A 17,700-nucleotide genomic window follows, 5' to 3' on the forward strand; every position below is an offset into this window, starting at 1 on the left:
TATCGTAAACATGGTTACGAAAGCATCTGGACAGGTTGTGGGCCTTTTAAGAGCATGTAAGCACCACAGATTATTATTATTATTATTATTATTATTATTATTTATTATTATTATTATTATTATTATTATTATTATTATTATTATTATTATTATTATTATTATTATTATATTGAAAGGTCCTGGAAATGATGTTTACATTCATAGCGCTAGGCCGCCAGAAGAAAAACCGTTAGAGCTTCGATTCAAGGAGCCAACCAGACGAACTTTTTCTAAGTTCTTCTGTCAGTTACTGTGTTAACCGATCTTTGACAGGGCAAGTATAGGGATTTTTCTTCCGGAAACGCAACTCTATGAGAGCAAAAACTCTTAAGGTTTATGCCTGGTCTCTGACGAAACCCAACCAGTTTGAAACAACTCTCAGACCAGTGAAACTTTATCAAAATGGACCAATAGGAGGCGAATGTATGGACTCTGTCATAGCGGGCATGTCTCCTATAAGGTTCGGCTAGGGTAACTCGTAAACACTGGCGAGTGTATTCCCGTAAGCTCTCTGGTCAAATTTCATACGAAACTTTTATAGTTTCTATACTCGGCTTTGAAATAATATTGGATTTAATATTCACTTAATTTTTATCAAATATATAATTTCATATTTTCTGTGTAAGGTTATAGTCCATAAAACGATACTCATATGCCAAACAATTAAAAAATACTTAAGTCCAGATAGCTCTAATGTGTGCAAAGAAGTTTTCAACAAATATTAACAAATTTCAACAAATCTTTCGTATATAAAGCATTTCTTAATATTATACTCAACTCCCACCGTTGCTCTTATCTTTAGATTTTTAAGTAAGCCAAAGTAAACGAATGCTATACATGAATAGAAAATTTAATTATTTAGGTGAGGTGTTGCGTATTCGACGACGCCGTTTGGTTTGAAAGATCTGGGTTCAAATCTCGTCTAGGGACGAATACAGGCCAGAAGAACACATACAATATACAGACATATGTGATTATGGAAATAAGGATTAACTACTTTATTTGGACAAATCAGAAAGCCTACATGGCATGGTTATGGTGTGGGTCTACGGTGTAAACAGGAAGGAAGTGTAAGGTATAATTCTAACTTGAAAAGTACAGTCCTGAGAGATTCCTTGAACGATGCCTTCTTTACTTCGTTCTCTTTTTACACAATTTTTCAGACAAACACATGTGTGAATGAAAACTAATAAACTCATTATGATGTATTATTGAATTGCTATTGCTTTAAAATCCGGAGAGCCCGTTGCTCAGTCATCACTGACGATGCCCGTTGATTTAGAACATCTGGTTTCGAATCCCACCTGGGTTCGAACTTAGTTCTGAGCAGTTTGTCTGTCTTCCGGAAACCATGGTATTTCATCTCGCAAAACAGACAAACCGACCAGAAGAACACACCCAATTAATACATGGCATATTGTCAAGGTTCAGAACAACACAAGTTTTAAAATCTTTTTCTTTTCTTTCTTTCTTTCTTTCTTTTTTTTTTTAAAGATGCATTTTGTGTATAACCCTAGTCTCCTGTTTCTAATCTCGCCACCTAAAACTGATGGCCTAAGGAATCTTTATTCTTGACAAACACGGAAGAAGAGTACAAATAAGAGACAGCATACGAAAACTCCTCATCGCCTACTGACACATAGTACACACAGACTATTTATAACTTGTTTAAGATTATCACGAAACGTTTGCACTAATCTGATCTTCACACAGCTATGTAAAAAATATTCTTGCACATTATGGTATCAATTATCACTAGCACATTAAAAGTTGTAGTTTTGTTTTATAGCGGAGCATAGAATTTCGTATAATTCTTCTTAGTAAAAGTCGTTCGGTGTTGCTTCAGTGGGAAAAAAGACAGTTTCATAGTCAAGCTAATTTATACGGTCTGGTAATTTTTTCCATCATATAACTTGGATATCAGCATGTAAAATCCATGTCATCCACGATAAAATGGTTAACCTGCTAATATCTAAGTTTGTGAAAGCCAGTCTCCATAAAACGCCATTAGATCCGATACGTTAACAAAATAATTTGAACCCGCTGTCAACGAAAAAAATGATAAACATCTGCTTGTTCAATGTATTGCAGAATGAGCCTTGAAAGCTTTCATCTTTATGCATAATTTTTTAGACAGAAATAAATCTTATCTGGTAAGAATAATAACCTAGCGAATATACAGAATATCTCCTTCAACCTCTCCCACACACACACACACACACACGCACGCACACACACACACACACACACACACACACACACACACACACACACACACACACACACACACACACACACACACACACACACACACACACACACACGCACGCACACACACACACACACACACACACACACACACACACACACACACACACACACACACATTACGTATAATATGATACAACAGACTGAATGGTGTTTACGTGGCACCCTATTTGAACTTATACTCTTATCTAGAAGTAAGACACACCAGAAATTTTATCTCTCTTTCTTTTCATAGCTTTATCTCAAGATCAACTTTTATAGTGAAACATTGTTGTGCTTGGCATGTTAATTCTCTTTTATCACCGTCTTTACAAGTTCTTATTGTAGGACTGTTTTTGCTGACACTATTAACTATTGGCTATTTGATAAAAATCCTTTTCGAAATGTTCAAAGCTAAAGACAAACAAGTAGTTAGATAACTTCACTTAAATGTGAGTTAGGTCTGTTTCAGTTGTGATATGTTAAGCTGAACACATCAGTTCACATCTTAAAAAGAAGTTTTAGCTTCTTCATAAGCCATCGTCCATACAGATGTTTAGAACATCATCGATCTCTTCAGAGATAATCCTAGCTACAAAGGATTTTTCTTTGGCCAAATTGTCATACAGATTCTTTGACGTTTGTACTCTACAAGTAGTAATGATCATCGATATTGGTTGCGTACACCTGTTGTGGCAAATATCTTCAGAATAACGTAATTTGCACATAAATGCAAATGTACATCAATGCAGTTTTGAGTATATGTTATATTTTCAATGTGAATGTCGTGTTTTTATGCTTTTGCAACGTATTCCAAATAATTTTCTTTCAGGACTGGCATGTGTTCAGAAATGTTCCTGAACTGTTCATTTTGGTTCCAACTCTTCTTGGATTAAAGGGTAACTTGGAGATGACTTTAGCATCGAGGCTATCCACAAGAGTAAGTACCAGAATATGTGTATCTAATAAATATTTAATTATTATTATTCATTTAATTTTGATAGCACAGCTACGCCAAGAAAGAATTGGTGCAATCACTGGCGGATTCTTTGACTACCATGACAGGATGCCGCCATGTTGCAAGCACTTCATCCGTTCGACGTTGACGCTTCTTGAATATTTATTAGGGTATTAAAAATGAACACTTTCGTTCATATAAAAAAAAAAAGTTGGGAGTTCAAGATGGCTAGTGAGCATTTATTCTTTTAACTACTGCAGTAAGGGCTTTTTGCGTATGCTTCTGTTTCATGGCGAGTTCAGAGATCAGAATGACTAATAATTGCAATGTTTGCTCTCATACTCCCGAAATACGCATCACCAACATATATAAATAAGACTCGATGAAGCACGCATAATATATTCCTCAGTTGAGAAGTGGAACTGCATAAAACCTAATACACGAATCAGCTTTTTGATTTAATCATTGAGTTCAAGTTAACAAAATGCATCATAAGATACAGATGAGTTAATCTGTGTCATAGAGGAGTGTTTCCTCTGGATATTTCCTTGGGCGTTTTCTTACCTCCCCGTAGAGCAAGCAAAGTAGTTTGAGAATACACATCGTTAACCAGGAAATCATATTTAATAGGTGGTGTGGAGCCGAGTTTTGCGTGATGTCCTAAATGCTACAACAAAAAATGTTCAGTCGTTATGCATGAAACGAAAACAATTGCCCATATTCCAAAATATGAATTGAATACTTCCTCTTGTTTCGGTCCGTGGGCACTTTTCTATTTTGTATTGTAATAAGTATATGACGAAAATATCCTTGACGTCATTTTGTGACGTAAACGAGTTCATATTAATTAAGGATAGAAAATAGATTCTAAAATTTTATACGAATGCTAATTCCGGGATGGTTTACCGAATGCTTCAAGTACCTGCTCTCCAACCAACAAGTTGTCAATTCGAATCCACTGTGGGCATTGGTGCTTTGTGAACTCTTGAGGTGGTAGATGAATTTTATCGCTTAAGATGTGATCACCATCACTATACTTATTGATGGTTTGAAGACACTTGAAAAGCTGCACGTTTATTTCTAGAGTAGAGTTTCCAGACTATCTAACCGTTAGTTCACCCACGATACAAATACGAACGTACTAACATTCGTTAAAAACATTTCTTGGGTTGATTTCATATTAAAACATTAAAAAAAAAGTGCTTTGTCATACGAACATCATTAAATACCATTTTTACATATGTTGAAGTCATGCTAGGAAGTATTTTCTTGTGTCTTGTTGTCGCACTTTCTTTGTTTAGTCTGTTATGGAAAATCCGTTATTCAGCCTTTGTGTTTAACCTATTCTCACTATTGCTTATACCATCTGACACATATTCCAGGTGCATGACAGCAGTTGCGCAACATAAGAACCAAAGTTTCTATACTATGATGATTGCCGGCTGTGTAGTTCTTGTTATCACTTCCCCGATTTTGTACGAGCTCAAGTCGGCAGAGGCATTGATTCGCGTCTTGAGTTTATATATATATATATATATATATATATATATATATATATATATATATATATATATATATATATATGAGAGAGAGAGAGAGAGAGAGAGAGACTTTACGCAGGACTCACCTCTGGTAGAGTCTTAGGAAGAAGGAAATTGAGCTGTCATTGTTGAGGTTTAAGTGAACTTTTTGAAGAGAATAAAAAAGTGAAAAGATCCTAGAGAATGGATGAGAAAGAAGAGCATCCTGTCGAGGAAACGATAACACTCAAGTATCCACACTCCTCCAGAATTAAGATAGAATGCATGTTGTGCAGAGAAACTCAAAAGTTTCCTCTATGTTTCGTGACTAATGTGGCACACTTCATTTTCATCGGCTGGTTAGTTCATATTGGATGATGCAATTTTTAACCAATGTCCAGAAACATAATAGGACACCGATTTTTCAATCTGTAAATTTTCCACGTGTCGCTGATATTATATGCATATATTTGTTTGTCTTATATAGTATATAAGTCGTGATAAAAAAAAAGTATGTTTATCGTCTGGAATAATATCTCGAAGGGAAAAAAAAAGTTCTTTCCATGTTTTAGAATATCCAAAACATGGGAACAATTTTCTTTTTAGATAATGCATACAACAAATAAGTCGACTTTGATTGTGGTTGTTGTTTTAAATTACGACCGCAGTAACTAAGACTATAAGGCCAATGTATTATTTCTATAAACTTTTGCGTATGTTTTCTAGCAGGTTTGCCTTTGCAAAATGAAAGAAAAAAAAAACGAGTTTCTGCGTGGACATGTTGCCATTTCAATATGAGGCTTCTGCAGATGCAAACATCAGTATACAGGTTCCTCGCATTCTAGACGAGGTTGGAACACGAATCTTTTCAACCAGAATACGTCGTCCATACTGACTTGAACTACAAATTCAACACTTGCATACCTCACTTTTCCATATTGATCAATGAAGAAATCTATGCATTTGTTTTACCGCATTATCAAACCAGCTGTTCCAAGCTTTTTTTTTTTAAAGAGTACCGTATCATTAATCAGGAAACGACAACATGCTACCTTTTCCTGGATAAAGGAAAGCGATGCCATCTCCAGCCCTTATGAGGAAACAGACGATGAAAATGCTCATCACACACACACACACACACACACACACACACACACACACACACACACACACACACACACACACACACACACACACACACACACACACACGCTCGCGCGTGTGTATATATATATATATATATTTGCTTCGGCAGCATAGTGGCTAAAATATCTTTGATTCCTACTAATCAACATTGTAAAAGAAAGCAATATTGAAAATAAAATACAGTTTGATACTGTTCAATATGCCAGTATTGTCATGATATATGTATGTAAATTGAAATATCTTAAAATTTTAAAAAATAAAATAAACAAATATTACTGTTGAATGAGATCAAACATTTTGAGACAGTGATTCATAATTGGATCTAAAATGAATTATAGTTCAGGGCTCGACAAATTATGCAAAACCTACTCGCCACGTAAAAAAGAATTTAATTCCCCGAGACACTTGGTGCTATATCTGTGTTTTCCTAAAATTAAAAAGATTTTGTTTATAAACTTATTTTTTTCATTAAATAAATAAAATATTTTGTCGTGTGTTATCTGCTCACCAGCTAGCAAAATCTACTCGCTGCTGAGAATGGGTGAGCGTATTTGTTGATGCCTGATTATTATTTCTATTATTTGGTGACATCTCCAAGGAGTCCAAAGACTCATCGAGGGAGAGCACTTACTCTACAGCACTTCGTCTCCACTACTTCCATCCGTCACCATCATCTACACCAGATCTTAAACTTTTTTCACTCGCGACCCCTTTGCTTCCGAAAAAATTTTTACACGACCCGGGATATATAGGTATAAAAATAGGTATACAAATCAAACATTTAGTGATAATAAATCATAAAGAAATTTATTTTAAAACAATTCTTTGGTATACATATAATTTTACCATTTACATAAAGAATGGCAATACAATATTCTCAAATCTGAGCCGAGGTATTTCTGGCAGCGATCGTTGGCGTTGCATGGCGTGACAGCATGCGCAGTGCAAAGTGCGCATGCTGTGTGTTCAGAACCAAGGCTGCAGTGAAGCAACACAGGCGAGCACTGCCAGAAAACACCTCGGATTCATTACGCGTTTGATTTTGAATTAATTTTTGGTCGTTGCGCGTTCAGAAACCTTTTACTGTTGCCATTTTTTTCGTAACCCCCACATTTGTTACGCGACTCCATTTGGGATCGCGTCCCACAGCTTAAGAACCACCGCCATCTACTGCCCACCACCACTAGTATTTTTTGTCTGTAAATTGCGTGTGTCCTGAAGGCCAATTTGTCTGTATGCGGGATGAAAAACCTGAGTTTCCGAGAGAGAAAAAATCCTGCTACCTCCGTATGAGATCGGCTAACTCACTTTGAATTGAAAAAAGCCCATATAAAGATTCCTCTCGTCACGACAAGAATCGAACTCAGGCCTTTTCCATTCGAAGGGCGCAACGTACCGTCATTCTTCCAATTGCGCTACGGCGGCCTTAAAATAATGAAGAATATCCAAAATCTTAAAATTTAGATATTCTTCCTATTTCCTTCACAAAAATGCACTTATGCAAATTTATGTCTTGCGGGTATACCAGGACCCGACTGGTCATAGAGTCAAACATTATGATAATCAAATTCCTGATATACACTTTCAAGTATACATATCACTATTTTGATGGAACTATACAGGATACTACACGAATAAGTTTCCGTTATTACCAACTTCTTCCAGATTATTCTATTACTTGTCTGAACTGCAGTATTGCTGGAACTGATAATTCGTCACTTCTAATGCATCGATTCACCTAGATCTTAGTCTTTCTCTGGGTCGTTTTCCTGTTTGCTTGGCATCAATCATCCCTTTTGTAATTCACCCTCTTCCCTTTTGTTTAATAATAAGGTAGCTCTTTTCTTACATTCTCAAATATTAACAATGTCAAGTTCCTTCCTAATATCTTCATTTTTAATATGGTTCTGCCATTGATGTCATTTGTTCATTTCTCTAATTTTTCTCAGACCTCTCATATCTATGGTCTTTACTCTTTAATCGAGTGCTTTATTTCTAACCCAACTTTCAGATCCATAAGTTAAAATTAGTTTAAACACTGTCTTCTACACAGTTTTAATGTTTTTGCTACTCTCTCTCTTATTCTTTAGAAATTTATTCAACTTGTTCTTGCCATACAAAGCTCTTTTTATTTTATTGTTTATGTCCATATTTAACTTACCATCTTCACTAAAAATAGTGCATAATCAGCCGAAATATTTTGCTTGTTCTGTAGTTTTTATATAAAACAAGTAAAAATTTTCATGTTCCAGCGTAATTTCCCAATTTTTGGTCTTTTATTGCTGATTTTGATGTGAGATTTGTTACCGCTGTTATTGAACTGAGTTTAAAGAATTTCAGACTTATACTGGATTTTTTAGGCGTATGACATCATCTGCATAAAGTAAACTGCTGAGAGCTTGAATGTCTCCAATATTAAATTTAATGCCACTTTTATAAAAAAAAGGATCGCAAAATGACAAAGATAGCATACAAAAATTTTATTTGCAACACATTAGGGAAATTCATCTGTATTTGTCACATTCAGTAATATTTCCCATTTACAGATTAGGTACTACGAGAGCTCTACTCAATCATACAAAATTCAACCTTCTCACCAACCTTCTGATGAGGGTGTAATCGCTGTAAAAAATGTATACTTCTCTGTCTGAGCATCCCTTCCTCAAGCATTGATATGGCAGAGTATAAGTACACCGATTCATTACGTATTTTACAGAGGATCGCTTTTCATTGCTTACGAAGTGGTGAGTGGGGACTTTTTTCGTTTTATAAATGCACATAACAAGTACTTACACATTATCTTTACTTTAATGAAAAGCATGTGACGTGTCCAAAATTGGAGATAAAGTGGTTCATTTACAGCTCCTTTGACGATATTTTAAAATTTAATTTTGCCTATCATACATGATAACATCTCGTCAATCATGTTCTTCGCACCGGATAAACTTTTAACTGGAGTAAAATGCATGAGAGGATGTACTTGCAAGATATTATTAGTTTATTCATATAGAATAGTCTGTTATATGGTTGTATATAAATAAACGGGATTTTTTTTCATGTCATTTCTTTCCCTTTCTTCATGATTTTAACAAGACTGTTTGTTTCCTCATAAAGATAGAAGATTTTTTAAGAATAGTGGACTTAGGATATTAATGAAATATAAATATATTTTTTTTTAATTTAGGCTTATATTCTTTTTCTACGTGGGTGTTTTTCTTTTACCATTTAAGGCATATTTCCGCTTGGTGATACGACAAAATTACGTTGATTGCAAAAGAATTAATTCTTCCTCTTCCTTTTTCATCATCCCTTATCTCACTGGCTGTTTGCCAAGAAGAAATATCTCTTGAAAAAATTTCCACTTCCTCTCTAAGTAATTCATATGACAAGAATTGATAACATTCTTTTGTGGGAGTTATTCATTCTGATGAAACCTATAGAAGAGTTGCTTGTTCACTGAAGTGAAATATCACAGAATTATTTTTCACTAATAATGGTGCGTACATTTCGTTAGTAAAAGAAGAGATAGTATTTTGAAACAGTCGCTCGTGTCCTTTTGTTTTCAAAAACTAGCTTTGCCGTAATGCTGTAGAATTAACTATGAATGAGGATGTGAAGACAGGAATCCTGTAATTGCAGACAAGTAATCAGTACAGCTGTGAGTCTTATTTGAAGATTGTAAGAACGTTATGACAGTCGTCATATTTTCAGAAAAACTTAGCGTCTTGTAAATGTTTTTCTGAAACACATTTTTTCTGAAAGCCAACATTTCTGAAAAAAAAAAAGTAACTGCTACGAAGACACTGCCATTTAATAAAACAAAACAAAATAAAATAAATAATCTAACTCCTTTTATTCCCAAATATAGTAGTCAGACCTTTTTTAGTCGTAACTTTTGCAAGATCTGTGAACATTATATCGCCAGTACGCTTCTTTTAGATTTACATGTGTTTGGGGTCCATAACTCTTAAAGATTGAAATGCCGGAAATTTCAAAAAATTTCTATAGGATTCGAATTTGGCGGCAATGGGAATATCTGGAAATCGGTGTCCTGTTCTGAGACATCGATTTCCAGTGAGAAGACAATGGCTATGAAGGGATGTGCGTGATCAGCCACAGTGGATAGATACTTTGTAGCATACATATCGTGGTGACCAACCTACGGCCGGCTATAATAAATTTTATACGGCCCGTACAGACAGTGGACAAACACAGCATTTTAAATTTTGTTAATTATTTCAAGGACCGTGTACATTCGGCGTTAAAATAAGTGGAAATAAACGAATTCAAAAGGTTGTAATCCTCAATGCAGCGAATATGTGAGAATGTTGAAGTTAGTAAGCCACTTATTGGTGTCGTGAATTCTATTTCTTTTTCTCTCGTTTGTCTATGTCACGTGGCTGCATGTGCAGGTCACCTCGACTGTCAAACGTGTATAAGTTTAGTGCAGTCACAGGTACGCTAAATACATTTATTATGTATCACTATTTTCATATTGTGAAAGTCTACTATTTTAATAGTTCGCTGTATTGAATTAAAAAAAAATCATCCTTAAAAATATTCCCCAAAGAGGAAAGTCGATTTGGAGTGTCGTGTTTTTAATCCAATCAAAGATGGACTGAAAACTATTTCTTCATTGAGAATGACGGAAAAAGAGGATGTTTGGTTTGTAAGGAGACTGGGTCAATTTTAAAGAATATAATCGAAAACGGCACTGTAATTCACACCATAATCATGTGATTATGGTTGGAATCGTATGATTAATTTAAAGGAGTGTCCAGACAAGAAAAGTGTTCAAAAATTACGAAGCCAATAAGAAAACAACAAAACACACTAAAAACGTATCAGTTCAAGAAATTTATCTGCTGAAGTTGTTCGCACTTTCGAACAACTTCAAATATTCAAACGTAAAACAAACGAAATATTTTAGTTTGGCACTGTATGACAGTATTTATGTAAATGACACATCCCAAGTTATTATCTTTATAAGTAGAATGATCGATAATTTTGTACCAGTCGAAGATTTACCTGAACTACTGGGTCTACGCGAAACAATTAAATGAATGAATATCTTTTTGAAAACTTTTTCCAATCAGTTGAAAATTAGGGTTAAATAGCAAAAACATGGTAGGAGTTACCACTGATATTGCAGAAAATCTGATTGGTAAAAATATTGGATTTTTACATTGAATCTACAATTGGAATTCGCTGCATTTTGCATCAAGAAACTCTCTTTGGGAAAGTATTTGATCGCCAAAACGTTAATGCAGTTATTTCAACTGTAATTTTTATAAGATCACCGCATATTGCAAAATGGAAACCAATAAAACAACTATCGAATATGGAGTGACTGTTTGATCTTGAAATTCTTATAGATTATTTCTAATCATTTAAATGCTCTTTATTTGAAACAACAAAGGAAACGAAAATTAGTCTCTGATTTGTATAACGATGTCAAATCATTTCAGAATAAGCTGTTATTATTATTTAAATCCCAAATTGAGCAACACAATCTACTTTATTCTGAATGTTGTACCAAGCTAAAAGAGAAACAGATATTCCCAAAGAGTCTTTACTTCGCGTTACTTTTTTGACGAGTTTGAAAGTCGATTTGCTGATTGATGTAAGATCCCATGAAAAACACTAAAGCTTATTTGAAAGTCCATTTACGTCTATAGCTGAACACTACGGTCCCAGCTAGGAACCTGAAATTATTGATCCAAACATGGTTCAAAAATAAGTGTATGGACAGCGTAAATACACTCCTTGAATTGTACAAGGCTCTCCCATCTGAAGACTTTGTAATAAAAGAAAATGCCACGAAAATGTTGATTTTTATTCTGATCAACAAGCTTCTATATTTGCGAGCAAATTTTTCACACATTAAATGAAATAGATATTTTTAAAGAACCAGAATAACAAATGAGCATCTTCAATCTGTTTTGAGAAGTGTTGCCACAAACTTTGCACAATTATCTAAAAATATCCAGCCCTGTCATCTCATTAAATATCCAGTTTTGGTCAGCAAATGGTATTGTGTGTTGTACTTCATAAAATTTTCCAATATTTTATATTTTAGATGTATGATATTTATTTATTCACCTTAATATTAAAAGATGATCATTCTTTTAATATTATAAACTTTTAAAATGATATAAGTATTTTTAAAATATAAGTGTTTTTTTAAAAAAAGTAAGTCATTTTTATAATTTTAATGAAATCCAAAAATAAATTACTGACATGGATTTGTTGTACATAAAAGTGTTGGGAATTTGCATTTTTATATATAGCCTGAAAATAAACAGTAATAAAAATGAAAAGAGAAATTTCCTTTTACATGTAACAAGAATTATGGAAAATGTAACACGCTGTTTTTTCTTGAATCACTCAATGCTGCCTACGAATCAGATTTAACTTTGAATATGGTTCCTGTACGGAAAAGGACATTACTGCCTTGAACATATTGTCCAGGGCAGTGGCACTGAGGGCTGTTCTCCTGATCGTTTAGCTATAAAACAATCAGCAAAAACATGATGCCCCAAAGAATTCTGAACTAATCATTTAGCCCAATGGACAGAATATGATCCCATTATAAGTAACTACTCTAAGTGGAAAAAAAAAAAGAAAGTATATTTTTCATTATTTTTAAAATTGTGTTTTTGATATAAAAAGAATCATTTCAAATATTTTTACTTATAGGCTAATATGGGACTTCTTAATACCTTTCAAGATCTGAGGAGAGTGACGTGGGGCAATATGGCACTAATTCAGGTATGGAGAAACTTCCAAAATCTTTTTAGCAACACTGTAAATACTGTTGTTTTATAATACTGAAAATTACGATAGACTAACCAGAAACTACGGTATGTTTTCTTTATTGGAATACCACATATCAATATACAGTACATCTTCTGAAAGTAATACCATTATTATAAATTATAGAAAATCATGTTGGTTCTCTCAGACATGAAGCATATCGAAAAGAAATAACGATAATAATGCAGAAATTTCCCGAAACTTATTTTGATGTTGATTCAAAATAAAAACACTAACTCCACCACCCAATCAGTATTGCTATTTCTATTACTAATTGTAATAATACTAAGTATCTTCTGTACATTTAAAATAAATATGTATTTATATTTCATAACCGTGATCGTTTAACTGCTTTCGGCATTTTTAATTATTTATTATTATTATTATTATTATTATTATTATTATTATTATTATTATTATTATTATTATTATTATTATTCGTGACACCTTCAAGGAGTCCGAAGACTCATCGCGGGAGGACACCTACAATTGTCTCAACCACTACACCGAACCTCTACTACGAATCATCTCCATCAACGCCATCTACCGCCCACCTCCACCACTACCACAACTAGTATTCTATGTCTGTAAATTGCGTGTGTTCTGAAGGGCCGATTTGTCTGTATGCGGGATGAAAAACCCGAGTTTTCGGGAGAAAAAAACCCTGCAACCTCCGTATAAGATCGGCTAACTCACCTTTTAGAACCAAATTTCTTCGTCAAGTAAGTAAGATAACCATAAATTCAGATATTTACAATTATTTAGATGTTCGGAAGTCAACTACTAACAATAAATAAATAAATAAATAAAAAGTCAACAAAATATTCTGTTTTGCGTAAGGATCCTGTATAATTTAATTCTGTCGTTTTTCTGGCGAGTTGGTGAGAGTGGTGCTATATTAATACGAGTTTTTTTTATTGTTGTTGTTGCTGCTCTCTCTCTCTCTCTCTCTCTGTAATATTGCCATTTTAATAGTTGTTAATCTGTATATGATTAGATATTGTACTTAATTAATCTAACTATGATGAAAGATCTAAGCCAAATTAAAAATCTAGCTTACTTCATTGAAAATAGATATTTATTTACTAGATAAATAATACATAAAATTAAAAAATAGATCAATACGAGGATGGTCTCAAAAGTTCTCGGCCTAACAATGAAAAAACGAATTTATAATTTCAAAATTATTTGTATTTTTCAACATAATCTCTCTTAAGACTAATACATTTATTCCAGCGATGCTCCAGCGCCATTATCCAGTCCCTGTAGTGGTTCTCAGTAAGATCTGCAAAATACCCCCCCTCTACAGCTGCAATCCTCTACGCTGACCAGCTAGGAAGAGTTTTAGTTTTGGGAAGAGATAGAAGTCAGAGGGAGCCAAATCTGGAATAGGGTGGATGTTCCAACAAATCATAGTACAGATCCCTTAATTTTCCCATTGCGAAAAACACCTGAGTTTGCCAATAAAGATGATTTTTTTCTTCTGCAAACCGCATCTTTGCTCACGAATTTTTTTCGTCTAGTCTGGTTAAAAGATCGGAATGATATTTTGCGGTTATTGTTTTACTCTTTTCAAGATAATTGCTCCCATTCAGCATCCCAAAACATCGATGCCATGACCCCTTTCCTGCTGATGGAACCGACTTTGTCTTTGGCACTCAACAACCAGCTTCTGTTTTCACTGCTGTTTGGATTCTGGTGTGTACTAATAAATCGACGCACAAAATGAGTTTTATTCTTGTTAAAACGCTCCTGAGAGATTTTCACGCGAGTGCGTTTTTGATCAGCTGTGAGCAAGCGCAGCACCCATCTTGCGCAAAGCTTTTTCATATGCAATTCTTCATGCAAAATATATTCTACACATTCTCTTGAAATGCCTATAGCCTCAGTAATTTGAAATGCCTATAGTTTCATGCATTTTGGCTCGCCAGTCATCGAATACGATATCGTGCACTTGATCAATGATTTCTGGTGTTGTTACACTTTTTGGACGTCCTTCATGTGGATCATCTTCAAGGCTGGTACGACCACGTTTAAACTCAGCAGCCTATTTCTTAATTATCGAAAACGAAGGAGAAGAGTGCTGCCCATAACTTTTATGAACTTCGAATGAATTTCTTTTAGCGTTAAAAACCTTCTTCAAAGAATTTTATAACCTCACGATATTCAGTTTTATCCATTTCAAGGAATACAGACAACAATTTTGCTTCAGACAGTTGTATAAAACAAACCATTTGATAGAATGAGTTGCAATTTCACATGGATGCTTATGACAGATGTACCAACTTAGGAAAAAAAACTCTTGCTATTAGTGTTGCCATCTATGGTTGAGGCCGAGAACTTTTCGGACCACCCTCGTACATATGTGTATATACAGAGTGATCAAAATTAAACTATCCCTATTTAAGGTGTTGTGGAGCGCCATCTAGTGATCTAAATGCTGAGAACTCTGCCGGAATATATTGTGCGTCATGCGGAAGCGATATCTGAGGGAGGGAAAAAAAGTAGTTCAAAATTCACCGCCAGGGGCGTTGTAAACACCAAATGCATGAAATTTGCATATCGTGAAACTCGGCTAGTGCCAGAAGGATTTAAAAAAATCGACAAAGGATTTTTTCTTCATTCTAGTTGTTAACATCGTCCACAGTGATAGCACTAACCTTGCCCCCCACATGCTTTCCTCGTCAAGCTGTATTATCTAAACAATTGCAATACTGTTGTGGAGCAGGCCATGAATAACAGCGTTCATTCCTGCAATGCACGTGCTGTATCAAGACACATGGATGTGCCTTACACAACTGTCTGGAGAATTCTACAGAATATTCTAAATTTCCACCCATTCAAGATAACTGTGACACAATTGTGTGATAACTGCGCCGGACTTTGAAAGTCGACTGACATGCGCTTTAACAGTCCTTGCTCGAGTGAAGTTGGACTCTACGTGGCTGTGGTTGATTTTGTGGGGAAACTTTCACTTGAACTGAGCTGTGAATACTCACAATTGCCGCGTATGGGCTACACAAAATACACATGCAATCCAACGAATTCCTTTGCATTCACCCAAAGTTTGATACTGGTTTACAGCTTCGTTTATCATTGAATCTTCTTTGAGGACATTCGGCAGTCGGGTCCTGTGACCTGCTCAGTTACGGCCGAGAGGTATCGCGATATGATAAACAATCTTGTTGTGCCACAGCTACAACAGTGCCAGTGCATGGATTCAGTCATTTTCTGCAGGATGAGGGCCTCCTCCACACATCGGTTGATCCGTACACGAGGTTTTTCAAAAACATTTCACGCAAACCAGAGTGATCAGCCGTGATATTCCCACTGCATGGCCTGATCTAACTTCCTGTGACTTCTGTTTCTGGGGATTTCACAAAGACAGGGCTTACCGGGATCCTCCTGATAACTTGCCAGCGCTGAAAGACAGCATAAAGCACTATGTGCTGAATACACTGTGCAAAGGATATGACATATCCCCCCCCCCCATGAAATGTTTCGTGTACCAGGATAAGTAAAAATATATATATATCGGCAATATACTTAAAAATTAGCATGGAAAAAGTACAGAATTTCTTACCAAAGTTCCATAGTTTTAAATTAACTCATTTAAACGGTTTTGTATGCTTACAGGATAAAACCTCTCATAGGATTTCTAATATAACGCACCAAGGTAAATAGGAAACTATAGGCCCTTATGCTGTACCATCTGTTTCAAATTTAACCAGGAGTGCAATGAGATGATGAGCATTTTCATGCTACTTTATGACAATAGTCCTTGGCGTTTACTCCAGTTTGCTGGTTACAACAAGTTGTATCGGTAACATGTAATGTTTACCGTTGTAATTCCTCTCATAATATGGTGAAGTGCTGATCTTTGTAAATTCCAGAAAAGTTGTGAGCATTACTTTTTCTGGGAAGGTTGTGATTTGTCTTTACTGATAGAAGAGCTGGGTTTCCATTCTTAAACCCTCTCATTTTCTTTGCAGTTTGCAGTGATGAATCTTTATTTTGTCATTAGTGGAAATATACTTCATAATATTGCTTGGATGTCTGTCACCGTCTTTTGAACCACAAGTATCAGAAGGCTCTTATAAAGATGGCAGGGAAGTGATTGAGGCAAGCGAAACAGTTGAATGATTAGGTGATCATTTTGCAAGTGTATATTAACCAGATACAGATATTGCAGTAGCAGATATCACGGGGTATATGTATGGTTAGAGAAAGTTGAGGTCAAATAAATGACTGAGAAATATCAAGGGCAATCGGTGGCATTAAGCTTCTGTGAGTATTGCAGATTATTAAATCACTCTATCCTTTATTACCTGTTATATAGTAGCGGGTTAACATAATAACAACATAAAACACTATTACTATTAACATTACATATGGGCACCTCCATGGAGTAGGTAGACCCATCGCAAGAGGTCCATTATATCATTAATTATACCTGTAAAATACCTCTCATATTTCCCTATCCAAGCAAAATATTAATCCTCACACCCTTGCTCACCACACTCTTACTTAATTTCCATGGAAGACCGCTACTTTTCCTTATGTTATTCACGTACTGAAATATTTCGTTCACATCAATCTTATAACCCCCCCAAGCAACTTATATGTCTCTATCATATTCCTCCTTATCCGTCGATCAACCAACATCTGCAACCCACAAATCTTCAATCTCTCTCTCTCCTCATATGGAACATCACACCGAACTGCCATCATCTTGCTCACTCATCTCTGGATCATCTCCACCTCACCTCAAGAAACCTAGGCAACCAGATATGCGCACAGTAGTCAAGATGGAATTTTATCAAGTCCCTATAAAGGGATATAATAACCCGCTTATCAGTGGCGAGTTCTCCATGCTTGCTGCGCAAGCTCATTAATTGAGAAAGAAGGAAGTAGTATTTATTTGTTAATAAATGCATGCATTTATAAGCATTCCATTTAGTCTTTTATTTTTGT

General features: G+C 35.1%; 1 protein-coding gene across 4 annotated transcripts in view; it reads left to right on the top strand.

The window, feature by feature from the left end:
- The window catches only part of LOC150100597 (solute carrier family 41 member 1-like), a 235,405-nt gene that overhangs the window by 54,725 nt on the left and 162,980 nt on the right, over positions 1–17,700 (top strand). For all 4 annotated transcript variants that reach the window (XR_016549114.1, XM_090401067.1, XM_090401066.1 and 1 more), the window contains exons 3-4: positions 3,119–3,226; positions 12,610–12,681. Coding sequence is in view for 3 of the 4 variants with exons in the window: in XM_090401067.1 (XP_090257193.1) it covers positions 3,119–3,226; positions 12,610–12,681 (180 nt within the window). In the remaining variant the exon portion in view is untranslated. The remainder of the gene's footprint in view (positions 1–3,118; positions 3,227–12,609; positions 12,682–17,700) is intronic.

Source organism: Typopeltis vanoorti, chromosome 12 (assembly GCF_054136105.1).
Source record: "Typopeltis vanoorti isolate ZY-2024b chromosome 12, IOZ_Tvanoo_1.0, whole genome shotgun sequence".
NCBI classification, from domain to species: Eukaryota; Metazoa; Arthropoda; class Arachnida; order Uropygi; family Thelyphonidae; genus Typopeltis; species Typopeltis vanoorti.